The 24,418-nt window shown below is 41.4% G+C and overlaps 1 protein-coding gene across 3 annotated transcripts in view; it reads right to left on the bottom strand.

Moving 5' to 3' along the window:
* Window positions 1–24,418, bottom strand: part of TESPA1 (thymocyte expressed, positive selection associated 1) — a 51,947-nt gene that overhangs the window by 16,791 nt on the left and 10,738 nt on the right. For all 3 annotated transcript variants that reach the window (XM_045184266.2, XM_024575854.3, XM_045184267.2), the window contains exons 2-10: window positions 20,610–20,817; window positions 19,084–19,126; window positions 12,065–12,114; window positions 11,440–11,493; window positions 10,657–10,693; window positions 10,287–10,385; window positions 8,299–8,507; window positions 5,791–6,599; window positions 4,572–4,668 (exon numbers count right to left, since the gene is read on the bottom strand). In XM_045184266.2, the coding sequence (XP_045040201.2) occupies window positions 4,572–4,668; window positions 5,791–6,599; window positions 8,299–8,507; window positions 10,287–10,385; window positions 10,657–10,693; window positions 11,440–11,493; window positions 12,065–12,114; window positions 19,084–19,126; window positions 20,610–20,772 (1,561 nt within the window). In that variant the 5' untranslated portion in view covers window positions 20,773–20,817. The remainder of the gene's footprint in view (window positions 1–4,571; window positions 4,669–5,790; window positions 6,600–8,298; window positions 8,508–10,286; window positions 10,386–10,656; window positions 10,694–11,439; window positions 11,494–12,064; window positions 12,115–19,083; window positions 19,127–20,609; window positions 20,818–24,418) is intronic.

Genomic DNA, 24,418 nt, shown 5'->3' with positions numbered 1-24,418 from the left:
CAAATACAAATACAAATTAAGCTTAATTTTCCCTGTTGTGAAAGAGGCTTCATCTCCTCCCCCACCCTTTTCTTAAGGTGCGTTTCTTTAGAAAACCTGCAAGTTCTTTTTTGTATGTAAATCTTTTAAAAAGGCTCACTGAGCCTCTCACCACCTTTATAAGCCAGAAGTGTCTTTCTCAAAGGAAGCTATAGCTTTGAAATGTAATCATCAAGGCCCATAGCACCCCTACCTCCCACTCATCATCTGAGGGCAGGAGTCAGACTTAGGTGCCTGGCTCCAACTTACAAAACTATCTTCTGCGGTAAAGACAGAGTAAATTTTATTATTCCTTTGGATGAAGGTAATTAGCTAACACAGTCGGCCACCCCACAACCAGGTGAACCTAGGATGAACCATGTGTGGCAAACGGTGCTGTCAAGTCCTCTCACTGGAGGGATGGTTATTGCTCACTCCGACACGTATGTAATGGGTTGTATTTGCCTGGCTGTATAAGAGGTGAGACTTCTTTCTGTGTGTCCAGGCTTGTTCCTGGATTGCCTGTGATGCACATCGTATTCTGGTGTAATGCTTATTTAAAAATAAAACTGTTTTCTTCCTCTTATAGCTTTTTGGAGAGGTTTTCTGGTGTGGAAGAAGATTTTGTTTTAAAGTGTATTTTCCCAGCAGGCACACAATAACCCTAGTAAGAATTATAAATGAGGCAGAAAAATAATGGTCACATTCTTACAATGTCCTCTCTCCTTCCCCTCTCCCTTTATCTAGCAGTTCCTCTTCAGAATTTATTTTGGTATAAAAATAACTGTCTGGTGCCATCATGTATAGAATGGGAAGTGATAAAAACATACGTCATTGGAGTAAATGATTTAATTCCCATAAAGTGCTAAGAATAGTAGTGAGCGCTGTATGTATGTATTTGTTATTGTTAATATTACCATATGGAAAAACCTTACATCAAAGAGCAAGCCTGTAGCTACCCGCCCCACAGAGGCTCCACCAGGTGCAAGCAGACCGCCCTTTGAGTAACCCCCTATGGGATTATGTCACACTAGTTTCTTCCTTTATCCTGTGCTCTGTACCAGCTGCCCCACCTAACCCTTCCTCTCTCTTCTCTCACTGCCACCAAAAGAGCTGACCATAAAATGAAACCTTCCATCTTCATATATGATCACTTCACAAACAGAATATCTGTTGGCCCCTGCTACCTCAGATCTGGTGAAAGAAACAAGCAACAAAAACTAAAAACCTTCTTGGCCCCGCCTTTTATAAATGTGGTAAAGGTCGAATGGTTTACATTCCAGCAATAGGGCACCAATAAAAGGGCTGTGAATTTGAAGTTCTTGAGCATGGTGCACGTGATGAGGGATAATGAGGGTCACCCTGTCCCAAGAACTTGGAGGGAAGAGTAAGACTTCTTTGGTAGCGACTACATGATAGAGTAGGAGAAAAGAAAGCTGTTAGCTGGGAACCAGATTCCCTTTTAACAGAAAAGGTGCCCTTGTGCTGATTACAGAAAAGCCCTCACTTAATGAAGATGAATTAGAAGGAAAGAAGGAACTCTGAGAAGATGAAGACCCTTGAGATTTTTGGTGGTAAGCTCCACAGAGCAGGATTTGAACCCATGGTTGCCTCTCTAAGGGGGTGTCTTTGTGCATTGTGAGGACTGCAGGCTGGACCCAGTGGCTGCTTGGGTGCTGCTGCCACTTCTTACCCGCGCTCACACCCCTCCGTGCCTGATAATCAGTAGGATGTTGACTTCTGGGACTTGATACAGAAATCCTGGGAGATAATTTACCTTTCAGAGATAATTACAGACCCTGGAAAAGGCAGATTGGGGCTGTTTTTCAGTAGATCTGCCCCACCTGTCTCTGCCTTTGATGGTGGTAGGTGAATCCCACCCTTCCCCATTTTTCTCACAGTCTTTAATGTCAGTAGTACTCAGCTGTTTTCATGGCTATTCCCCACTTCTTATGAGTTCTGAAAGGATGACAAAGGAGTGGACTGAGATAATTCCTAGCTTTGTGAGAAGATGATTAAACAAACTCAGAGAATTGGAAAGACTTGGGAACCGCTGTGATCCCTGTCTCAGCCAAAGACTGTGCCTGTGAAGAGGAGATCTCTCATTCTTCTGAGAAGCATGAAAGGAAAATCTACTAAATCACTGGAGAGACTAAGTGCATTTAATGTCTAAAGTTACAGTGTTTTATTGAATCTTATAAGCCATTATTTGTAAGACATAATTATTTCATATTCTACTAAGGAGGTCCAAAAATTAGACACTTAAGTTGGCTGACAATGCCAAACATTAAGATTTATTCTATTTGAGAGATTAAAATGTGGGAAAACGTATTCCTTAGAATACGTGAAATACAGCATTTCTAACTGCAATCTCTCTTGCTGTAATGAAATCACATTGCTATGGCAGAAAATGAAATCTAGTAACTTATTTGAAATACATAACTCCTAGAAATACTTCCCCCCGACCCCTCACCCCAGCATCATACAGTTTCTGTACACAGCCTGCTTGGCGGGGCATCTTGGTATTTTTTGTGCAAGACTGACATCTGCTGGACAAATAACACTTGAGCAAAGCTTTGTACAGTAGTCCCGTGTTATCTGTGGTTTGGCTTTCTACCAGTTCAGTTACTCACGGTAACAGCAGTCCGAAATATTAAGTGAACAATTCAGGAAATAAACAATCCATAAGTTTTAAACTGAATAGCATGCTGAACTGTCCCGCTGTCCTTCCCCGTCCCACTCGGGGTGTGAATCATCCCTTAGACCAGAATCTCCGTGCTTTAAACGGTCCCCACCCCTCAGTCACTTACTTAGTCATGGTCTCAGTTATCAGAGCGACTGTCAGGGAATCTCAGAGCTTGTCTTTGGGTCACCCTTACTTATTTAAAAATGCCACATTCCCATAACTTTCATTACAGTATATTGTTATAATTGTTCTATTTTATTATCTATTTTGTGGTTAATCTCTTACTGTGATTGATTTATAAGTTAAACTTTATCATAGGTATGTATTATCAGGAAAAGCATAGTATATGTAGGGTTTGGTACCAGCTGTGGGTTCAGGCATCCCACGCGGGTCTTGGAACGTAGCCTGTCTCCGCTGGGGGTGTGTATGTATTGATCTTCATTTTGTGGGACAAAACTCAAGTGATTTCTGCAAGAACTAGTATGAGGTAGGTCATTTGGCTCCGTATCCTAAACCTTTCCACTGCAGGTAACATAATGCTGCCTTCTGATATCTGCCTCTATTGTGCATGAGTAATTGTACACATACAGTCTGTGTACTTGGAGGTGGAGGTAATGGGTCAGAGAGAAAGCGGAGCCATTAGGGCTCTAAAACCCAGACAATTAGAATGAAAAGAGTTAGAATTGTAAAGATCGTTGTGACTCTGGACTAGTAACACTGAAATTGTGGAGTAGTAACCAAAAATCTATTGTGTTAGGAGGTGCAGTGACCAGTACTAAGACATGCAAAATGAAGGGAACTCTAAGCCAGATGAATCTTGACTGATTTATTTAATTCAAGAAAGGTTTCAATTTCTACTATCTTGGAAAAATCATTATCCCTGGTGCCATCTTCTCAGTGGTCCTAGGATACAGGTAATAAAAACTACAGGAGATTAATTTTCACTTAGTTTAAATAATACATCTTTAGTCAAAATGTTCAAAGGTACAGGGGATACTTTTGAAAGAGTTAATACGCAAAACTCACATCAAGAGGAAAGACAGTGTAGCAGCACTAACTACCCACGTACGATTCATTGTCTTTTGAGGAGAGGAAGGGGAGCTACGTACATCAAACCCTCGTTGCAGAAAGGAACTCAGAGCCTAAATAGACAAAGCTGTGAGATACACTGAGGAGTCTTCCCTGAGTCCTATGACGTGGGCCAATTAGAAAGTAGCAAAAAAAGTAAGTGCTGGCCTATAAATCTCCATGGTTGGTGCCTACCTGTTACAAAACTTCTGTAACAATGCTTCTCAAACTTCGATGTGCAAAAGAATCACTAAGAATCTCCATACAATGGTGATTCATCAGGTCTGCGGTAGGGGCTTGGGTCCCAAATTTCTAACAAAATCCCAAGTGATGTTAATGCTGCTGGCCTGCAGCGTACATTTTGCATGTTAAGGTTGTACAGAATTTCCCCTGGAACGGCACTTCTCAGACTGTGCATCAGACCAGCAGCATCAGCATTACCTGGGAACTTACTAGAAATTCACACTGTCAGGCCGTGTCCAGACCTATTTAATTAGAAACTCTGAGAGTTGGGGCCCAGCCATCTGATAGTTTAACAGGTTCTCCAAATGATTCTGATGCCAACATCTGAGAACCACTGCTTTAGAGAAGTATTTATCCAGCCATAACAGAGTTACCCTAGGAGCTTAAAAACAAAATATCAGCCACTGGTTTTCATGCCAACTCAATTAAATCAGAATTTTAGGATGTGGGACCCTTGATTGTGAGTATTTAAAAAAAAATTCCCAGGTGATTACAATGTGCAGGCAGGTTTGAGAACCATTGCCAGAGCGAGAGCGAGAGCAAGAGCAAGACTTACTTCTTGAGTCTTTGTCAGCAGAAGTCTGGTAGAGGTGAGGGAGTCTGGGTCTGCTGGCCTGGTGGATCTCCTCCTCCTCCTCACTGTTGCTTTGCACCTGTAACCAAGACCCCAGCAGAACCAGTCAGAGCCAGCGGTGGGGAAAGGTGCAGGGTGGCAGGCAGCTGTGCGGGAGGGAGGCTGAGTGTACGTGAGGGTCTTCTCCTGTGGCAGGAACCCAGCCGTGGGGAGGGCAGGAACTGAGGGTCAGCTCTACATTCAGTGACGGGTGACACGCGTGCAAATCATACTTTGAATCCTAACAGCTTCTCTTTGTGGCAAAGACTTGAGAGCTTTTCCAAGTCACCCTTGCACTTGGTGGCAGTACTATAGACCCAGGCAAGAGGAGTCCTGAGTTTTTCAGAGTCCGTGGGATAAAGAGTTAGTGGACCTAGGGGATGTGCTCACCTGGATCTTATGTTGCCCCTTCTAGACCACGCTCTGGTTACCCAGGACCCCAAACATGCTGCTCATATGGCTCCAAGCCTGGTTCAGTGAACTGCACTGGTTTTGCCTGGTATCTGTTCTCTCAAGGGCCATCTTCTCTACTAGTATGTGCACTCTCGGGCCTGAGTGAGGACCAATGAATGGCCATTTGTGTGGTAGGGGGCATGAGGCATTTGGATATGCAGGCTGGGCTGTTCACGCACTTGTGTAGTAAATCCCTGATGGTTCAGGATAGATCTCGGTACTAGAAGAGAAGGGGACAGGCCAGGGGCTGGGGAGTGGCTCTGCCTACACCGCCATGTTCTAGTACACAAGTCCTAAGAGTCTTCTAGATTTGAACCTAGACTTGCAGGTCTTTATGGTTACGTATTTGTCAAGGTAGAGCAGAAGCTACTTTATTTATAATAATAGTGTTCAGCTTATTGTATAGCTGACCTCTACTCTTATGTGGATCCCACAAATGATAGGGGTAGGTGTGCTTGATGAGAAACTTCAAGAAGATCAGATCAGATGAGGAATTAATTAGAAAAGCAGTTTTGGAAACCTAGATGCTTTTAAGAAACCAGACCTATTTCTTTTTCTCCTTTTATATTAACCCACTCCCAAAGGTTTCTGAATATAATTCAAGAATCGGTACATCTGATGAGGACAGAGAGTTAGGATTCCCTTTACCCAAGGACAAAAATTTAGAACCTTTCTCTGCCAGCCTCTCCCTCACCTCCACTCCACTCACCTCCTGGAAGTCAAAAGTGTCCCACAGCTGCTGGGATAGAGACCGGTGCAGTTCTGGCCTCTCTTGGCTCTGCTTCCATTTCTGCTGGATGATGGACAGGTCCAGTGATTTAACCTTCCTGCCTGTGGGATTCTTCTGAAACAGGCTCTTTCTCGCTCTGCTCTTCCTTTCCCAGGAAGTCTCGTCCTTGGCCAGATGGGCTTCCTTATTGGTGGCCTGCAGACCCCACAGCTCTCTCTTTACCTGTGCAGGGTCCGTGCTCCACTGCACAACTGCTCTGGGTAACGAATGTGTGTAACAGGGCATCTTGGGGTTAGAATGCAGAGTTTGTGATGGTGCATACACTGTGGACATCCCCTGCTGTGTCTCCCCTTTAGGGCAGAGGGCACACAAACAAGAAGAAGTAGGCAGCATTGTACCATTGATGCGGGATGCAGGACCTTCCTGTGAGCCTGGCTCGAACTCAGAGTCTCGCTGGAGACCCAGCTTGTCTCCTCTCACCCTGTCCATCACTTCCCACACCACTTGGTCCAGACTGTTCCTTATGGGGGTATTGTGGGGTGGTGGTAGCCGAACTCGGGGGCATGTGTACAGGCACATTTTGGAGATGGCTTTCCGCAGGCGCTCTCTGGGTGAGTGAGGTTCAGATTCTGGGGCCAGAATCTTGATGGACGGCACATCAGTTGGGTTGCAATTCCAGAACATGTGGGATGGTGTGAACTTCTGGACAGGTGTCTTAGACACATAGGAGTAGAGACAGAAGAAGGCATCGGCGGTGACAGCCAGTGTTTGCACCTGCTTAAACCTGCCTGGGTACAAGGGTTGAAGGTGGTGAGTCTGGCGGCTTATCAGCAGATTAGTCCTTGAATTTCTCCTGTCAACAGCCTTCCTCAACTTAAAATTGAGAAGGAAGGGGCCAATTTCCCCACTACTGTTTCCCCACTTAGATTTCTGACACTCAGGATCCCCTTCCTTGACTTTCTTGATTTATTTTTTTATTTTTATTACATTTATTGGGGTGACATTGGTTAATAAAACTATGTAGGTTTCAGGTATATGGTTCTATAATATACCATCTGTATATTGCACTGTGTGTTCACCACCAAGAGTTAAATGTCTTTCCACTTTCTTGATTTCTTGACTCCCCATCCCAAGTAGGTATTTTACTTAAGTGCAGAAATTAATTCTGTACAGATTAAGACATTTCTCTATCTTGAGTTAGCATATCTTTGCTGTCGGTATATTCTAAACAATGGCCTCCATCACTGTGTTTGCTTTAGATGACAAACATGATAAAAAACAACAAAATCAACATTATTTTCCTAGTAACAAAACTTTAGGGTTATAGAAGGCTTCCTGATAGCAACAAGTTTGAGGGATAGCGAAGACTAGGCAATGGACTGGATTAGAGAAATTTAGATGGAGTCCATCCTTTCTCTGAGACTTGTGCTTCTTAAAGTGTGGTCAGCAGTGAGGTAGCACCAGCACGGCACCTTGTTATGAATGCAGAATCTCAGACTGTACCCCAGTTTTAACGACATCCTTGGGTAATTCATGTGCACGTCCCTGTTTGAAAAGCACTGTGATCAACCATATATCTATTAAATTGTAACCTTCCTGAAGGCAAGAATCACATTCCTCTTGTCTAGCTATTGTTATTACAGAATTCAACAGCTAACGATGTAGCTGGCACATACAACAAATTCAACAAATTATCCTCAAGCAAGTGTGACTAAGAAGCACCTAAGGGGTGAAAATACTCCAACTCAAAATTCTTGTTTCATCAGGTGGCACTTGGGAGGCTGGCTTTACCAAGGTTTTAAGCTGAATCTGTTAACAAAGAATCTGAAACAACACTGTTGGAAACACTATTATGTTTTGGGTGTAGCAGAATAGAATTTGAAATGTATCTAACATATAGAATCAAATAGAGTCTTTTATACCTCATCAAGGTAGAGAAGCCCTCTCATATTTTTCCTTAGTATTAAATCAGTACAATTGAAATTTTTGTTGCCCTAAATGTGGTCTAAGGATTATGCGTAAGACTCATCTGTGTGTTTGTTTAAACTTAAACTGATATCCTTGAGCCCCTCTTTCTCTGGAGGAAAAACTTATAAATACAAATGCTTTGTAAACTCCTTGAGCAATTTAACATATTGAACTTTGAGAACCACTGTCTTAAAAGGAAATGATTTTAATGCAGTGGCTGTAAATAGGAGCATTCAATAATCCCAACTGAGAAGTAAAAAATGGGAATGAGATTTAATGATATTATTCTGCGTTGAGATGACCTATAAAAAGCAATGATGATATGACATCTCTTGAAGAGTATTTAAAAGACAGAAACAGACGTCAAAGTTCATCTTCACTGAAGACAATGTAAGAGAAAATAGCCACAAGAGACAAAGGATCAAGGGAAGCTAATCAAGAGAAAGTAGGATTTGGATCCATTGATCCCTGTCTGGAGCCTCGGGGAGAAGCAGAGCACGGATCTGTGGGAACACTCACTGGCTAGCATGAGGCAAGGGTCCTCCATCTCGATCCTCCGCACCTGGGCCTTCAGGAAGATCTGGAAATCAATGCCTCTGGCCTGGGAGGGGTTGGTGAAAAATCGGGCAGGAATCCGAGAAGTGTCTTTGTGGTCCTCTTGGCCAAAGCCCAGGCTGAAGAGGACATCTTCTGCATCTTCTTGCACTTTGTCCAGAATCTCAGAGATGCTAAAAAGAGGGGGTTTGGGTAAGAAGGGGCAATTTTGAGGCACAGGGTAACCCTTCTCAAACCCTTGACTTTGAGAAAAGCTTTCATTTCTCTGAACCTAAATTCTCTGCCTGAAACATGGGAATTATAATGTAGCTCTGGTTTAAAAATTGAATGAGATTCTATCATAGTACTTTGAATAACTGATTACAGGCGAATGAACTTTACTATCAGAGGATTTGCACAATCAAAAGCAGTACAGATGGAAATAAACCTGTAGTTGTATTATCAGCCAGTCAGTTCTACATGCACATATGTACTATGACGTGGCCGACTTCTGCCAAGTGCTGTGCATCTTGCCGTGCAGTTTGCCTTTAGGGTTGTGTGGGCCAACCAAAGAATGCACGTGTAGGGAGCATAAAGCTCATTTTATTCTCACTTTCAGGGTAAAAAAATTGCAATATGGTAGGTCCTCACTTAACATTGTTAATAGATTCTGTGACTTTAAGCAAAACAATATACAATGAAATCAGATTTACCATAGGCTAATTGTTATAAATAACTGTTAAGTTCCTATGGCATCTCATCAATGTTGTAACAAAATGGCATTGAATGGAACAGCGTTATTGGAGGATCTGATGTGTAGATGTGTCCAAAACCTGATTTTGAGGGGTAGACCCATTTGTAGCACCATCTTCAGTACAGAAGCCCTGCACTGGAGAAGGTCAATCCTCTTTCTTTATGGCAGAAGCACATAGCTACAAATGAATCTGTGTTCCACCAGGCTGGGAGACACAGAGCTCAATAACTATGCATCCCAAACAACAATGGGGGTAAGGAGTTGTGGATTACTTGAGAATTTGAATAATCACTGTTACTTTCTTTAGAAAAGATGCTAGGCTTTTGATCCAAATAGGCACCATCTTGTTTAATTAATAGCTGGATAATTAACTGGAATCCCTGGCTCTATTTTTATGTTTGTTACCTAAGTGCTGATTGTATTTCCATGGTCCTAGGTTTCCTTATATGAATTGTGGGTCTAAATCTGGATCACTGGTTCTCAATCATGGGCACATGTTAGAATCACTTTGGGAGTGGGATTTACAAAATGCAGACATCTGAGTCTTAAGAGATGCTGGTTTAATTGGAGTGCATTGGCCAGGCCTGGGGCTCTGTAAGGACACATCACTAAAGGTAGTTATATGGCTAAAAGTCTCAGAAGCACGTCTCAAATTCAAACTTTGACTCTAAATTCCAGGTACTTTTGATTACACCACACTAGTTTTCATGGCTTTCCATCTTGTTTTAAAGTTATTTGCATGCTATTTTGTTCACCGTGTCGGGTTCTTAAACTCCTGGGGTGAGCTCTTCATTTTCTTCATCTTTTAAAATTCTGTACAGTCACTGCCTGACCTGCGCTCAGGAATTCCAAATTGCCTGAATGAATCAATATTTTATTGCTTCATTCAACCAACAAATCAATCAATTAATCAATCAATCCATGTATGGGCTGCTTATTGAGCACTCAATACAAGTCCAGGAGTTGGGATGTTACCAGTGCTGTACCTCCTGGGGTACAAAGTTCAGTGCAAAGACAGCTGTTATTTTACACATAGCATCCAGCTCTGAGCAGTAGTCCTCTGTGTTCCCCACTATTCTTGAGGCAAATATGTCATAGTTTTCAAGTATGTGGCTGCATAAAAGCTTCAGTAAGATATCCCAGGAAAACTAGGCAGGGTTCTCGGTTCCATTCTCTTCATCTTCCCCATCCTTGTACCCCTGCCACACTTGGTACATACCTTGAACTAGTCTTGTTGGTCCCACCAGTCATGCTGCTGGAAGCCAAACTGCAGCCAAGATCTAGTAGCTGGCAGGGCCGGGCTGTCTCTAGGAAACGCCTGCAGGGATCAGAGATGATGTCATACTAATCCTGTAAGCAGTCTGCACCCTGGCTCCAAGACTGGCCTGCTGGGTATCGTCACTCCCTGATGGGTATGTTTGAACCATTTACTGTGAAAACTCATTCTATGACTTCATTCCTGATGGGAAAATCTCATTCTCCTGTGAATTTTCAGCTCTTTGTTTTTCATTTCTTTGACTTTGACACTTACCCTAGTTCTGTAGCTCCTGAAGGAGAGACCCCTTAGCCCAGCTGAACCTTACACGTACCTGGAGAAGAGTTTGCCATTGGCGGCCAACAGTGTGGCTGGACAAGGAACAGAAAGGCAAAGAGAAAGTTATAAGGGAAAATAAAAATCACCTAAGCTGCCCTGCCCCTCTGAACTTAGAACTCAGCCCCCTCTGTTCCTCTCTGCAACTACTTACAGGATCACTGAACCAAGTTCATGGGGGTATCTAAAGGTTCTCAAACACAGACCTGGAAGGGGGACAGATATGGAGAACAATGGACCCCAAGCCTCTGAACTTCTGGACCATGACTGGTTTCTAGGCAAGAATTCCTCTGTCCTCAGATGGACAGAGTCATTCAGCCCTCCAGGCCAGACTCCCTCTCCCACCATATGAATCTCTACAGGTCCCAGGAGACACTAATAGGTTGTTATACCTCCATCTTTTACTCAAGCCCTTATCTTTCTGCAATGCAGTCTCTCTCATGCCCACTACTGAGAGAGACTGCATTGGGTTTCCTACACAGAAAACCATTCCAAAGATGTCCAAGCAGCCAGTGTTGCTGTGTTTTATATGTTCTGTTCCCAGGGTCCAAAGGAAGACTCCACTGGTGGACCAGTAGACATCCTGACAGGCTGGTGCAGAAGTATTTCTGGGCACATGTTGCTTTCTGAGTTTCACATTAGATCCTATTAAGACTGCTCTTTCCCTGTGGATAAGACCCCAGGGATCCTTTTTCTGCAGTTATCCCCTTTCATTCTACCCTAATTAATCCAATGTATAGTTTCTTACTTGATCTCAACCTCACAAAGCTGTGCCACTTACCCTCTGCTCCAAGGGTCAAGTCATCTTCAAAGCTGGTTCCATGGCTGGGACACCCTGTCAAATGATAAGGCAAAGGTCACAGAAAATCAGGCTTGGACACACACACACACACACACACACAACCACACAGTCACAGCAGATATCCACATGTTTGCAAACCTACCCCCAGCTGTACATACATATACTACCTCAGAAATCAAACTCGTATTTTGACTCAGAAAGAATCACATGCACACTCATCTATAATTGAAACCTGTCCCCTACATCACACAGTCATGCACACAATCCTCTGCCAAATAGCACATGGGGGTGTGCACACACACACACATAAACACACATTTTATAAAGCTCTTTTCCTGTAGCAATGCTTGTTAGCTGAGTAACCACTAATGGAAGACAGCCTTTGAGTACTGTTGAGCCTGTGGGCTCTATGCTAATGCTTACTCTATCTTCTGGGCCTTTCCAACCGCCTGTGACCACTAATAGGTGTTCTGCAGGCAGTTACGAGAGAGTTGTTCTTCTGGTGGATGCACATGCTTGTGCATATACACACACACTCACACACACAGCCACGTCGCCGTCCAGGTAGATGAACAGTAGAAGGAAGAACAGAGCATATACTCACCATTATAGATCGACTGTCCCGCTTCCTCAAAAAACCCTTCTTCAGAGTATCTAAAAACCAAACACAACCTTATAGGTCCAAATCACCACATTTTCCAAGGGGCTTTCCTCAAATATGTCCCACAGGTTCATATAACTTTCCAATGAGAGTCATCAGTATTTAAGCTGATGTTATGCCAAAGAAAGCAAGACAGGGTGATAACCACCTTGTCAGTCAGGGTGGTTATCTGACTGACAAGCTCATGGAGGTAGTCAGGGGGAGCTGGGATTAGAGGGCCGTCATTGCACTGACCACATCGTCTAAAGTTAGCTAGGCAATAATTCTCCAGGTGAGTTCCTAGGTAAAATAGAAAATAAAGACTATAGGAACAAAACAGGAGAGAAATGCATTTACAGAAGCAGGGCTTCGGGTGTATAATTTTCACATTACAAAAGCAAATATAGAAATTAAAAAAAAAACCCTTTAGTAGGCCATCTTATCTACCCATACCCCTCTCCTTGTCTCTGAGCCATAGTTTTGCAGAACATCATGTCTCTCGGGAAGCAGCAGAAACTGCATCTTGGTTAGAGATTATATTTTTACATTTTGAGATATGGGCTTATCAAACATTTACCATCTCCAGAAGAAAAACAGATGGAAACCAGCATAATTGGTAGTGAGAAACAACCCAGTTTTATAAACAAGGAAGAGATTCTCTAAAACAGAGGAGTGAAATCATCTGTGAAAAAGCTTTGACTGGGACCAGAGCTCCTGGATTCTAGTCCTGGCTCCTTGGTGCTGCTATATGACATAGAGGATCGGATGACTAGATATTATTATTGGTTAAGTCTACTTCAAACACTGATGTGTTGTGAGTTTCACAAAGTTTGCTTCTCTGAGAGTTTGAAAAATGGAAGTTGCACATGATGCTTTGAATGTAGTCTCTTGTGGAGGCTGGAGCAGAGACTTGTTAAGTGAGTTATCAGGGAGAGGGACCTGAGTGTGTCACTGCAGTGATCCTAATCCAGCCTCCTCCTTTTTCAGTCTCCAGAGATGCAAATAAATCTCAGGCTATTGGAGCATTGTTCCATGAAATGTTTAATAATGGCAATGGGTTTACTAATTGAACATCTGTAGATTAGTTATGTTTAAATTTTACAAAATAAATTCTTATATATCGTATACAGACATCTTTTACTGGTACTTTGCTTTTAATAGTAAAAAAAATCCCTGTTTTCCAAATTCTGTATTTTTATATGTCCTTATGAAAAAAAGTAGACATTGAGGTGTGATATAAAATGTGAAATCAAACAAGACAAGTAATGGCAAGTATAGGAGAGGTTGTGCAGAAAAGGGAACCCTCATTCACTGCTGGTGGGAAGATGGACTGGGACAGCCACTATGGAAAACAGTCTGGCAGTCCCTCGAAAAGTTAAGAATGGAGTTACCACGTGACCCAACAATCCCTCTCCTAGGTACCTGCTTGAAAAACTTGAAAACATGTATTCGCAAAGACATATGCACCCCCTATGTTCATTGCAGCACTATTCATGGTGGCCAAGACATGGAGAAAACCGAAGTGTCCTTCGGTAGAGGACTGGATAAAGAAGATGTGGTGCATATGTACCATGGAATGCTCCTCAGCCATAAGAAAAGACAAAAAGCTGCCATCTGTGACAACACAGAGGGACCTTGAGAATATTATGCTCAGTGAAATAAGTCAGTCAGAAAAAGCTAACAACCATGATTTCACTCACATGTGGGGTATACAATAAAACTGAAACTCATGGACACAGACAGCAGTGTGGTGGTTACCAGAGGGGAGGGAGTCGGGGGTTGATGGGTGGCAGGGGCCTAATATGTGGTGACAGAAAATGGCTTGACTTTGGGTAGTGGGCACACAGTGCAATATATAGATCTTGTCTCATAGAAATGTACACTTGCAGCCTATATAATTCTATTAACCAATGCCACTCCAATAAAGTTAAAACATGTGAAATGGTATACCCAAGCTAATTAAGACCAGTAACTCTAATACTACAACTTGAACTACAAATATATACTTTTCTTTCTAGTATATAATATTATACCTAAAACATTATTTTATTGTACATATAACATTATGACACAAATACATTTTAATATCCTATAGATATGTTAGAATATATAATGTTACAAATATTAGTATAAATTAATACTTACTATTACTATTAAAACACTGGTAACTGATGTAATCAGCTACTAGAATACTGACATTTACTACTGCATTCCATGGTTGTGCTGCAGCTACTGAAGCCAGCTATTATCGTGACTACAATAAAAACACACTACTACTGCACTTCTGGGTGCGGGTTCAATGGAAACGCCTGTGTATTTTCACCAAAAGAAGTGATTTTCATAATAACTCACAGTTGTAAGACCCAAATTATTGTAAAATGGATAAATTGTAGGGTGAACCTACAATTTAATGCTACACAATAAAACGTATAACTATTGCTGCTTGTAAAACATGAACATCACAAACACAGGGCTGAACAAAAGAAACACATAAAACTGTCATGTTGTATGATTCTATCTATATAAAGTTAGAAAACTGCAAAACTCATCTATGATGTTGTAAGTCAGGTTGCTGGTTACCTTGGGAGCTGGGTAATGAATGGAAGGGGAGAGACAGGAGCTGCTGGAGTGTGAGTAACCTGCCTGCAGGTTTTATAGGTGTGTGACCTCTGAGAAAATTCCTTGAGGTATGTATTTAGTACTTTTTAATTTTTCAGTAAATACTTTATACCATACAATTTATATTATTGTTATTTTAGCAGTTTTATTGAGGTATGATTGATATAGTGGGTTAGCCAAAATGTCCACATGGTCTTTTCTGTAAAATAAAATACACATTTTTCATTTTCACCAATAACTATTGATTTGGATATTTTGAGTATGTTCTCAATTAATCTCTCAGTTTGATTGCTATCAACTTCAACTGGTCTACCCAACTGTGGAGCATCATCCAGTGAGAAATCTCCAGCACGAAACTTCACAAACCACTTCGGACATCTTCAATCAGTCACAGCACCTTCTCCATACACTGCAAAAATCTTTTTTTGCATTTCAGTTGTATTTTTACCTTTCTTGAAATAATAAAGCATAATATGCAGAAATGTTGCATATTTTCTTCCATCTTCAATGTTAAAATGGCTACACAAATATTCACCAATTTTGATGTTTTTTAAAAATGCACGCTGATATGACAGCTGTCACAATACAGTCTAATAAAACAGTTTCAAATGAAATTAAAGACAACTAAGTGCTACTAGCGCCATCTTATACAAAAACCCAAATGGACTTTTTGGCCAGCTCAATACAAAGAACTGCACACATTTCACATATACAATGTGATGAGTTTGGACATATACAGACACCCCTGACACTGTTACCAATCAAAGTAACACACACACCCAACAACTCCCAGTTTCCTTTTGTCCCTCTGTGTGTTTTTGAAGTAAGGACACTTAACCTGAGATCTACCCTTTGAACAAATTTCAAAGTGCACAAGGCCACATTGTTAACCATAAGCACTCTGCTGTACAGTAGATGTCCAGAACTTATCTAGCATAACCAAAATGTACACCCACTGACTTCTCCCACAATTTAGGTTAAAAAAAGCAATGCTACTAATATTTATGCTCTACTTCAATAAAATTTACATTAAAAATACCACTGATGAAATTGCTAGTCTTGCCAAAGGCAAACTTGCTGTTATTCATTAGACACAAGTTTTCGTTGGGTGTTCATCCTGTATTTCTCTCTCTAGTTGTGCCCTGGCAGGCATGTCTATATTCTCTGTATGAGGACCAGCCCAGGAAGTCCCTTGGGGCAGTAGACTTCTCTCTGTGCATGTGGGATCTTCCACAGTAGTATGGATGTGGGCCTGGATTTACCGGTGCCTTTTTATTGAGCAAGTTGATTTGAAACTTCATGTCTACCACCCAAGTCCCAGGCCTTTCATGGGTTATCGCTGAAGACATAATGTCAACGACTGAGGGCTGGATCCATAGCTGCACCTCTCTCCACCTTTTCATTGAAAGGTCCCTTAGCATCATTTCAAGTCTGAAGTACAAGAGCCAAGGTGCCATTCTCCAGTACACCCAATTCAAAAAGAAAGAGTAGGGAGGCGGACTGGATTATGAGAAGAAGCATGTGACTATTTTAGCTACTTCCAGCAACTTCCATAGTCTCTGTTTAAAGGGATTTTAAACTGAAGTCCACACAGATGGCTTTTGGGTTCCCAGCACCACCTCTGATGATTCACAAGTAACATATTCATGCCTCAGAAAATCCTCTGAGGGCTTAAGAAGGGAAAGAGAGAGGAGAGGTATAGTTTGTAAAGGTGTACACGATCTAAATCTGTAGCAAAAGGGTCTGCTACTAGATTCAGTTACCCGAGAAACACTGACACTAAATTACCAAGGAAGCTGGTGAACTTTCCTGGAAAGCTTGTCATGAAACAAAGCCCATTTGCTACCAAAGGGTGTTTGGCATTGGAAAGAAAATGGAAACTATATGGTCTTGAAATGAAATTTGAAAGGTGCCTCCCAGGGCACCTGCCAACAGAGTGGACCGACAACCAGTGAATGTGGGTTTCTTGCCCATCTTCTTTCCTCTGTGGTCTTTGCAGCTTAAGAATCAAAGACGATGGTAACTCAGAAGGTCATATTTGGAGTACAGTTCCTCTAAATCTACTTCATTGTGTATTATCAAAATCAAGTATTTTTTCACTACCATCAATCATCATTTTTTAATTATTATGATTTTTCCCATACAGTTAAAAATATTACATACTTATTTGGGAGGATTAGAAAATAGAGAAAATTGGAAATATTTTATGAACTTACTAATTCCTCTTCCAAAGACAAATGTAAGTATGCTAATAGATTTCCTTGTGGCCTTTTTGAAGTTTAAATATTGAATTTTTTTCAACACACAGAAAAGTAAAACATTTATGACAGATACTCTTGCACCTGTCACCCTATTTTCCCACATGTAAATATTTTGTCATTTTTGCTTCAGATAAAAATAAAAATGAATGAAACATTAAAGATATAACCGAAGTCTCATTTTACTCCCATTCTTCCTCCTTTCTTTCTTCCCAGAGATAAATACCGTCCTGGAGGTGGTGTGCATCACTACCTGACATATTTTTTGATAAAGTGGTAGATAGACAGGCAGAGAGATTGAGAGATGATAGACTTGTTTTGTGAAATTTTAAAGTAGCATAAAGCCCCTACTTTATAAACCTACAGAGTGTTACGGCGCTTGTACATACATCATAGCATTTAATTCTTTGAAAACTTTGGACACTTTTGAAACTATTATTCTAGTTCTCCATTTTATAGGTGAGAAATTTGAGATAGAATTTCAGTTGTTTACTTACAGTTTATACAGATAGATAGCAAAAGAATTAAGCTCAACTCTTGGAGTTTTTTCACTTACTGAGCTTCATTTTCAATGTATATTTTATATCAGGGATTATCTTTGTGGAATACAGGTGGGGAAAGGTGATTTCTGAAGTTTGCAATCTTATAGTGAATTTATTCTTTTCAACCAGAATGTAGTATGTTTAAAGCCCAGGAGCACATTTTAAACTATTTAGCACCTCTCTAGACCACTTAGACAATCAGACAGTTAGCAAATGCACAGTTAGCAATTGTTGATGTAAATTGATAAGACTCAAGAGTAGTTAATGAGATAAAGACATTAACTGAGACAGCTTGTTCTCTTGTACAAATCTGGTGAAACATTTTATTTTATTTTTATAATTTTTTAATTTTTATCTTTTACTGAATTTATTGGTGTGACATTGGTTAATAAAATTATATAGATTTTAGGCATACAATTCTATAAAACATCATCTGTATATTATATTGTGTGTTCACCACCCCAAGTCAAGTCTCCTTCTATTACCATTTATCTCCCCTGTACCTCTTCTCCCTCCTCCCAACCCCCCTTTCCTCTGGCAATGGTGAAGGGTTTAAAATTTCAGGGCAGTTTTCACACACCAAAACTTGCAAATGTTCCTTTCCCTACATTCCTTTACTTCTTTATATTTTGATTACCCTTAATTGACTTTGAAGTCATTGAGTTGTGAACCGGATTAGGACTATAAGGATAGTATGTTTTGTAAACAACAGAAACACAAAATAAATTCCTCCTGGCGTTACCTTCTGGATCATAGTTGAACTAAAACAACATTGGATTATTCAGTGCTATTTATTTCCCACCAAATAAGCGAGGGTGGGTTTATATATATGTTAATAGATGAGTTTAGATTAAAGGCTATATAAAGCTTGAACCATTCCTGGAGGGGAAATGAAGAGCAGGCAGGAGTTATAGCTTCTGAGAATTCATTATCACACAAACGATCAGGCTTAAATAGGTCACAGGAGCGCTCCCTCTGTGTCTGGGTAGACTGGCTCTAAAATGGTACAAGCTGTGGCGTGTATGGTCTCATATTTTAAAACGTTTCTGAGGAAAGACACTACATTTTGCCTTGAAGTAGCTGCTGAAATTCTTCACTACTTGGAATGACTGGAGTAAATCCTTAGCCCCTTGTCCTGTGTTCTGCAGTAGAAGTAAACAACACAGTGACGAATTACCCTGATCATTAGAACAATTAGGTTTCTGACCTCTTTTGTGACATAGCGTTAGGCTCTAGCCCGAAGGGAAAGGCAGTAGAGTAGGGATCTGGATCTCAGCCCAGCCATTCCCAGAGCCGCAGATTTCCATCATTCTTGGCTTCAGACTAGCTCCTGCCTGTATTTCCAGGCCTCCACACTAAATTAGTCCCATCCCAGAGTTGCCCTTGATTCGCAGTCACCATGCCCACACTCATCCCAACTCTTCCCTCCCCTCCCCATTTCAACCCCACTTCTAATCCTTAGGCCCAGTTCAAACCCATTTCCTTGCTTCTGAGTTCCCATGAGTCAGGGCCTGTTAGCATATCCCACCATCGACGCGTAGTCCCGCTGCCCCCCAGCACTTACCCACAGTCCTGCAGCCAGTCTTCAATCTTGGTGATCGGATTCCCTAGGAAAGTCGGACACCAGATCGCTGTGAGCGCTGAAGGAAGTCAGACTCCCTCCCTGCAGCTCACCCCATTTCCAAGCATATCCTTATACATGTCCTTATGAATCCTTCCCTCCCCCCATAAAACTTTTCTTTAAGATACAAGAGGAGTATACCCATGTACACAAATAATGGATATTTCTTCTCTCCTTTCCCCCTGTCCCTTTCTTCTGAGGCACCTGGAAAATGCCTAGGATGTTAAGCCCACTGCTCTCTTTCCCTCACAGTTTGGGAAAAGGAGTGGATCCTTTCCCTTACAAAAAAAGAAGGGAACAAACCCAAAATAAAACTAGAAAAGCACAGTATTGCATTTGTGATTTTTGTTTACTATTAAATAAGCAAAAATGTGTTTATTTATACGAGATTTCTCTCCACCCCTTATGGCTGGAGTCCCATTTGAACCTCAAAGAAGTTCTGAGAGGCCTATAGAAAAAGTACTACTATTATACAATTTAAATGAGACAAATATGTCTCTGAGAGGTGAGTGACTTGCCAAAGGATACATAGCCTGTTAGTGACAGAGCTGAGGCCAGAGTCCAGGCATTTGGGTTGTGATCTCGTTACACAGACAAAATTGAAACATCCCAACACATTCACAGGGCACTCTGACCCCACGCCCTACAGACAGCTTCTCAGGATGACACAAAAATACGCCTCTTTCTGTTTCCCAATCTTATGCCTGTCTTTTTCTCACATAGTTCATATTTTGTATTACTTTATCCTTCTTCCCTTAAACTCATTTAATGCAGGAGACCGTTCTGCGTGGCATGGACCCAGATCCCACTTGGAAAAGCCAGTGGGGAGCGAGGTCCCACGCCCTCGGGTCCCACAGGACCTAGGCCCACGGATAGGTTCTCCGGTGGGGAATCAGGCCCTCATTGTACCTAGGCCACTTTGAGACTTGCTTTTGCAAAAACTCACCCTGAATTGAGGCAGCAAACATTTACTGCATATCTTTAAAGTAACTTCCTAAAATCTATGCTAAACCTTCCAAGGACAAGTGCAACCAGTTCAACCACTTTTCCCTTTACAGTTGCAAATATCCTTCCTTTTTGATGTAATTAGCAACTTCCTCTCCTTTGTTTTCTGTAACCACCTAAACCTGTGCATAATAAATGAGGACCATCCTCAATGTAGTTTGCCCAGGAAAGCAATAAAAGCCTGTCAAGGCTAAGGTTAGGGCACTCTCCCCTTGGCGCCATCCCTTTTCCTCCACAGGACTCGGTAGTCCGTGTGAATTTGTCTCGTCTCAGCCATAATGCCGTGGACACTGTGGACCGGTGACCGGTGTCCCCATCAATTTAAACCAGTCAAAATGAGCCTCCCTGAGGGCCTAGCCTAGACAAGGGACCTACTGCCCACACGGAGCAGGTTTGTGCCTGCTGCCCCGTTTTCCCCACCAAAGATGACGTGGAAGTCTGTTTGGTGTCTAACTTCCTCTTACCTTCCTGGAACACGTCATCCAGGCTGGCTGGCTCAGGATCTGGGACATCCTGCAGGGCAGCTGCAGCCTCCTCTTCCAGGGCCTGGGTCTGCCAGTGACGGCTCTGACGGATCCAGGCCCGTCGCTTCTCCCAGGACGTGGGGCTCAGCACAGAGCCCTCCATGGCCCTGGTTCAGACTTCAAGGTCTCCTGCGACAGTGGTGCTGCCCTGAGAATTGAAGCACAGTGATACTCATCCTCTATTCGGACACTCCTGGGGTGCCCCTGACTCCCCCTCTTCCCGGATCCCCACAAAGGAGCATGACTCCTGTGCCCGTTTTTGGAGGTGGGGGGAGGACAGACATGTTTAGTCCTTCCTCCATCTTAAAGAAAAAAGAATGCTCTGAAGAATCCAAACACCAGGGCAAGGCTTTCAAGTCAGTAAGTCTGGAAACTTCAAACATCACAAGGTTTAAGGAGCTCAATTGGAAGAGCTCTTCCTAGTTAAAGAGGAGCTACTTCTCATGATTATGGAAGTGGCGTATTAGAAAACGTTTTTCTTTAATCCTTAAGGATTTTGTCTCAGAATCTTCCACTGACATCGAAATATCTGTAAATTTGCAATTTATAAAGTCCACTTTGTTTGATTCTCATAAAGGCATATGAAGAAGTCTCAGATCTCAAATGTTGAACAACTTTTCTAAGGTCCACAAACAGGAATTAATTTTAACTGCAGTCATTATGAGTTTGTTTAGTTTCCTCTTTTATGTACTAGGGGTCCACATGGGATTTTTTGGGGGGTGGGGGAACCTCACAATAAAAACAACAAGGAGACCTTGCCTTAAGCAATTGCAGCCACCGCCTTAAGGATCACCATTTTCCACGTTGTGACCGTGGCTTTCTCCTTAGCTATGAGTTCATTCCCTGGCTCATCCATGTGTTTGTATTTCTTTTAGCACTGCCTAATCAACACCTTTGTATTCTTCCAAGAGGTTCATCCTGATGGCACTAGCCATTTATTCAAAGAGGAAGATCATTTAATTGTCCAAACAGAGCTTTAAAAGACTCAAGGCGAGTGAACATTTATTGGTTTATGCTCTGTTCTATTGCCTCCTCCTCACATGCCGCACTCACAGCAGTGAGTCAGTGGAGGTGGGGCCATGTTCTCTACTGTCTTGTCCCTCTATGCCCTGGAGCTGCCATACCAGCCTCATCATCTTAGCTACACTTTTAACTGTTAGAATAAAGGGAAAGAACAATAAGGAGAATGCCAGTTTCCAGAGACTTCTGTTCCTCAAACATTTAAAAACAAAATCACTTGTGAGTCATTCAACAATTTAGGCACTAAAATAGCTATTTTTGAAGAGAACAAACTGAACATAAAACACATTCCTACGACAATAAAATTGTTTTGAATACCTCTGCTTGCTACAGAAAAACTTATCTGGAGAAAAATAATGCACGATTACTGTGGTCTGATCTAAATTTTTTACTTCGGGTCTAACCGAAGAATATTTTTCTCCAAGGAGCGACAACAGTTGGCGTGATGAAACTTTGTTAACTCTGGGCGCCTGACCTTTTGTCCACTGCCTGTGCCTTTTAGGGGAAATTAAATGGTTGAATTAAGCTTGTGACATAGGGAAGCCACAAAAAGGGGTAGCAGAGATAATTTGTCCTTTGGTCAGAGTTGTTGTGAAGTGATAAAAAGAGGATAAAATTGTAACTAGAAAGATTTTAGGAAAAGAATCTAAAAAGCCTTGATCAGAATTTATTTACCTCATTAGTTCTGCACCTCCAAAATATTTAATAGGTTGGCGTCAGTGAGCCCAGAAAAGAAAATGTCAGACACTGACATGCCTGTTGTCTTTAATTCCCAGAGCAAATGGACTTTCACCTAAATCTTTTGAATTCTTCTTTTCATAAGAAAAATGTTTTTGGTGATTTGGAGAATTTAAAAGGAAGGCAGAAAGACAGCAGGGCAGGAAGAGAGAAAGAGAGAAAGAAGGAAAGAAAGGAAGGAAGGAAGGAAGGAAGGAAGGAAGGAAGAAGAAAGAGAGAGAGAGAAAGAAAGAAAGAAAGAAAGAAAGAAAGAAAGAAAGAAAGAAAGAAAGAAAGAAAAAGGAAGAAAGCAGGCAGGCAGGCAGAAAGAGAGAGGGGAGAGGGAGGGAGGAATACTTGACTCCCACTCTTGATTCTGCCACTTGTTATTGGTATAGGTTGGAAAATTCAAGCCCTCTTTCTAGTCTCATTTTCTCAATAAGGACACTCTAGCTTAGCATAGTGCCAGAGTTTCACTCATTGAGATGGCAAATGGAGGCCTCTACTTGAGTTTCAACATACTCTGTGATATGAATCTATTCGATGTTCTTCCCACACATTTGAAAGTACATCATACTCATATAGGCTAATTTTTCCTCTGCCCCCTGAAAATGCTTATGTTTTTTATTAATCCTAGGTTTTTCTCATGTTCTTCACTCATTTCCCTTTCTGTCCCTCAGCCTTTGGCACAATTTAACCTGCAAAGCTCAGCTTGTAACCAATATTCACCGTGAAACCCGGCCTGACTTCTATAGCCCACAATAGTCACTTTTCACTGAGTTTATTTCCTGCTTAATTTTCTTCTTCATTGTTACTGCTAAAATACTTTATATTTTATTTATTAATCTAGTTTATTGTTTCCTCTTCTGTTTAGAATATAAGCTCCACGAGGACCGAGATTTTTGCCTGGTTTGTTCAGTGTTGTGTCCCTAATGTCTAATGCAGAACTTAACTCATCACAGTTGCTTAATAAATGCTCATTCTCTGCATGAATGGATAATTAGTAGGTGACTATTCCCCAGTGGGGGTCAGTGTCTTACAGTCATCATAGACACATGTAGGGAGATTGGCTTCAAAACTGTGACAATAAGCTTATAATTATGTGTTTGCTAAGCATGCAAAAATGTTTTGGGCCGGAAGTTGGAGAAAAGAGATGAATTTGAGGGTTATTCTATGACTTGTTTATAATCTTGGAGTTCCTATAATTGTAGGCAGGAGTTGTATTTTTTCTTAACTATTTCTATTTGTTGTTCTGCCCTATGAGGAAAAGTTTTACTTAATGTAAATATTTAAAGGAAAATTCCTATGGAAAGAGAATGCTTGAGAGTTCTCAATGCTTAAGAGTTCTAAAGAAAACCTTACAAATAAGTGATTATTATAGTTATGACAACAATAAGGCTGGACAAGTTAAGGACTCTACTGCCTATTGAGAATAGAAGTCTTTTTCTAAGCAATTTAGGTGAACATTGAATAATTCCTTTTCTTGAAAAAGTAACAATGGTCTCAAGTCTGCAATGAAAGATGCAAGAGATATCTAAACTAATCTTTTCAACTGTGGCAAACTGGACTTGGGATCAGGGAATTGAATAAGCTAATTTTCCTCAATTTCTGCCACACTTGGGTTGTAGAGACCTATTCATGGGGTATTATAAGTACAGTGATCTTATGAGGCAGGGAGAAATAGAATTGACTAGCTAATGGTAACAGGAGGAAGCTGTGCTACTGGGAGATAAGAAAGTGGGTATTCTTTGTGGAAATCTAGAGGAAATGGCAAATGATTATCAGGCAAGCACATCAGCGGTGAGAGTGTTAGAAAGAATTGAAGGATGGGGGTGCACACAGCTGTCCAGATGGCACCTTTGAAGGCATTGGCACCTCTTGTAATAGAGAGAAGGGCAAGGAGATATTTTCTCCAAGTAAACCATATGAAACATACACCTATACGCACAGTGGAATTTGATGCAGTGAAGAGAGCACTGACTGGGAATCAGGAAAGGTGGGCATCCTTCCAA

This window comes from Desmodus rotundus, chromosome 3 (genome assembly GCF_022682495.2).
Source record: "Desmodus rotundus isolate HL8 chromosome 3, HLdesRot8A.1, whole genome shotgun sequence".
NCBI lineage: Eukaryota > Metazoa > Chordata > Mammalia > Chiroptera > Phyllostomidae > Desmodus > Desmodus rotundus.
This window is presented reverse-complemented; position numbering and strand designations above follow the sequence as displayed.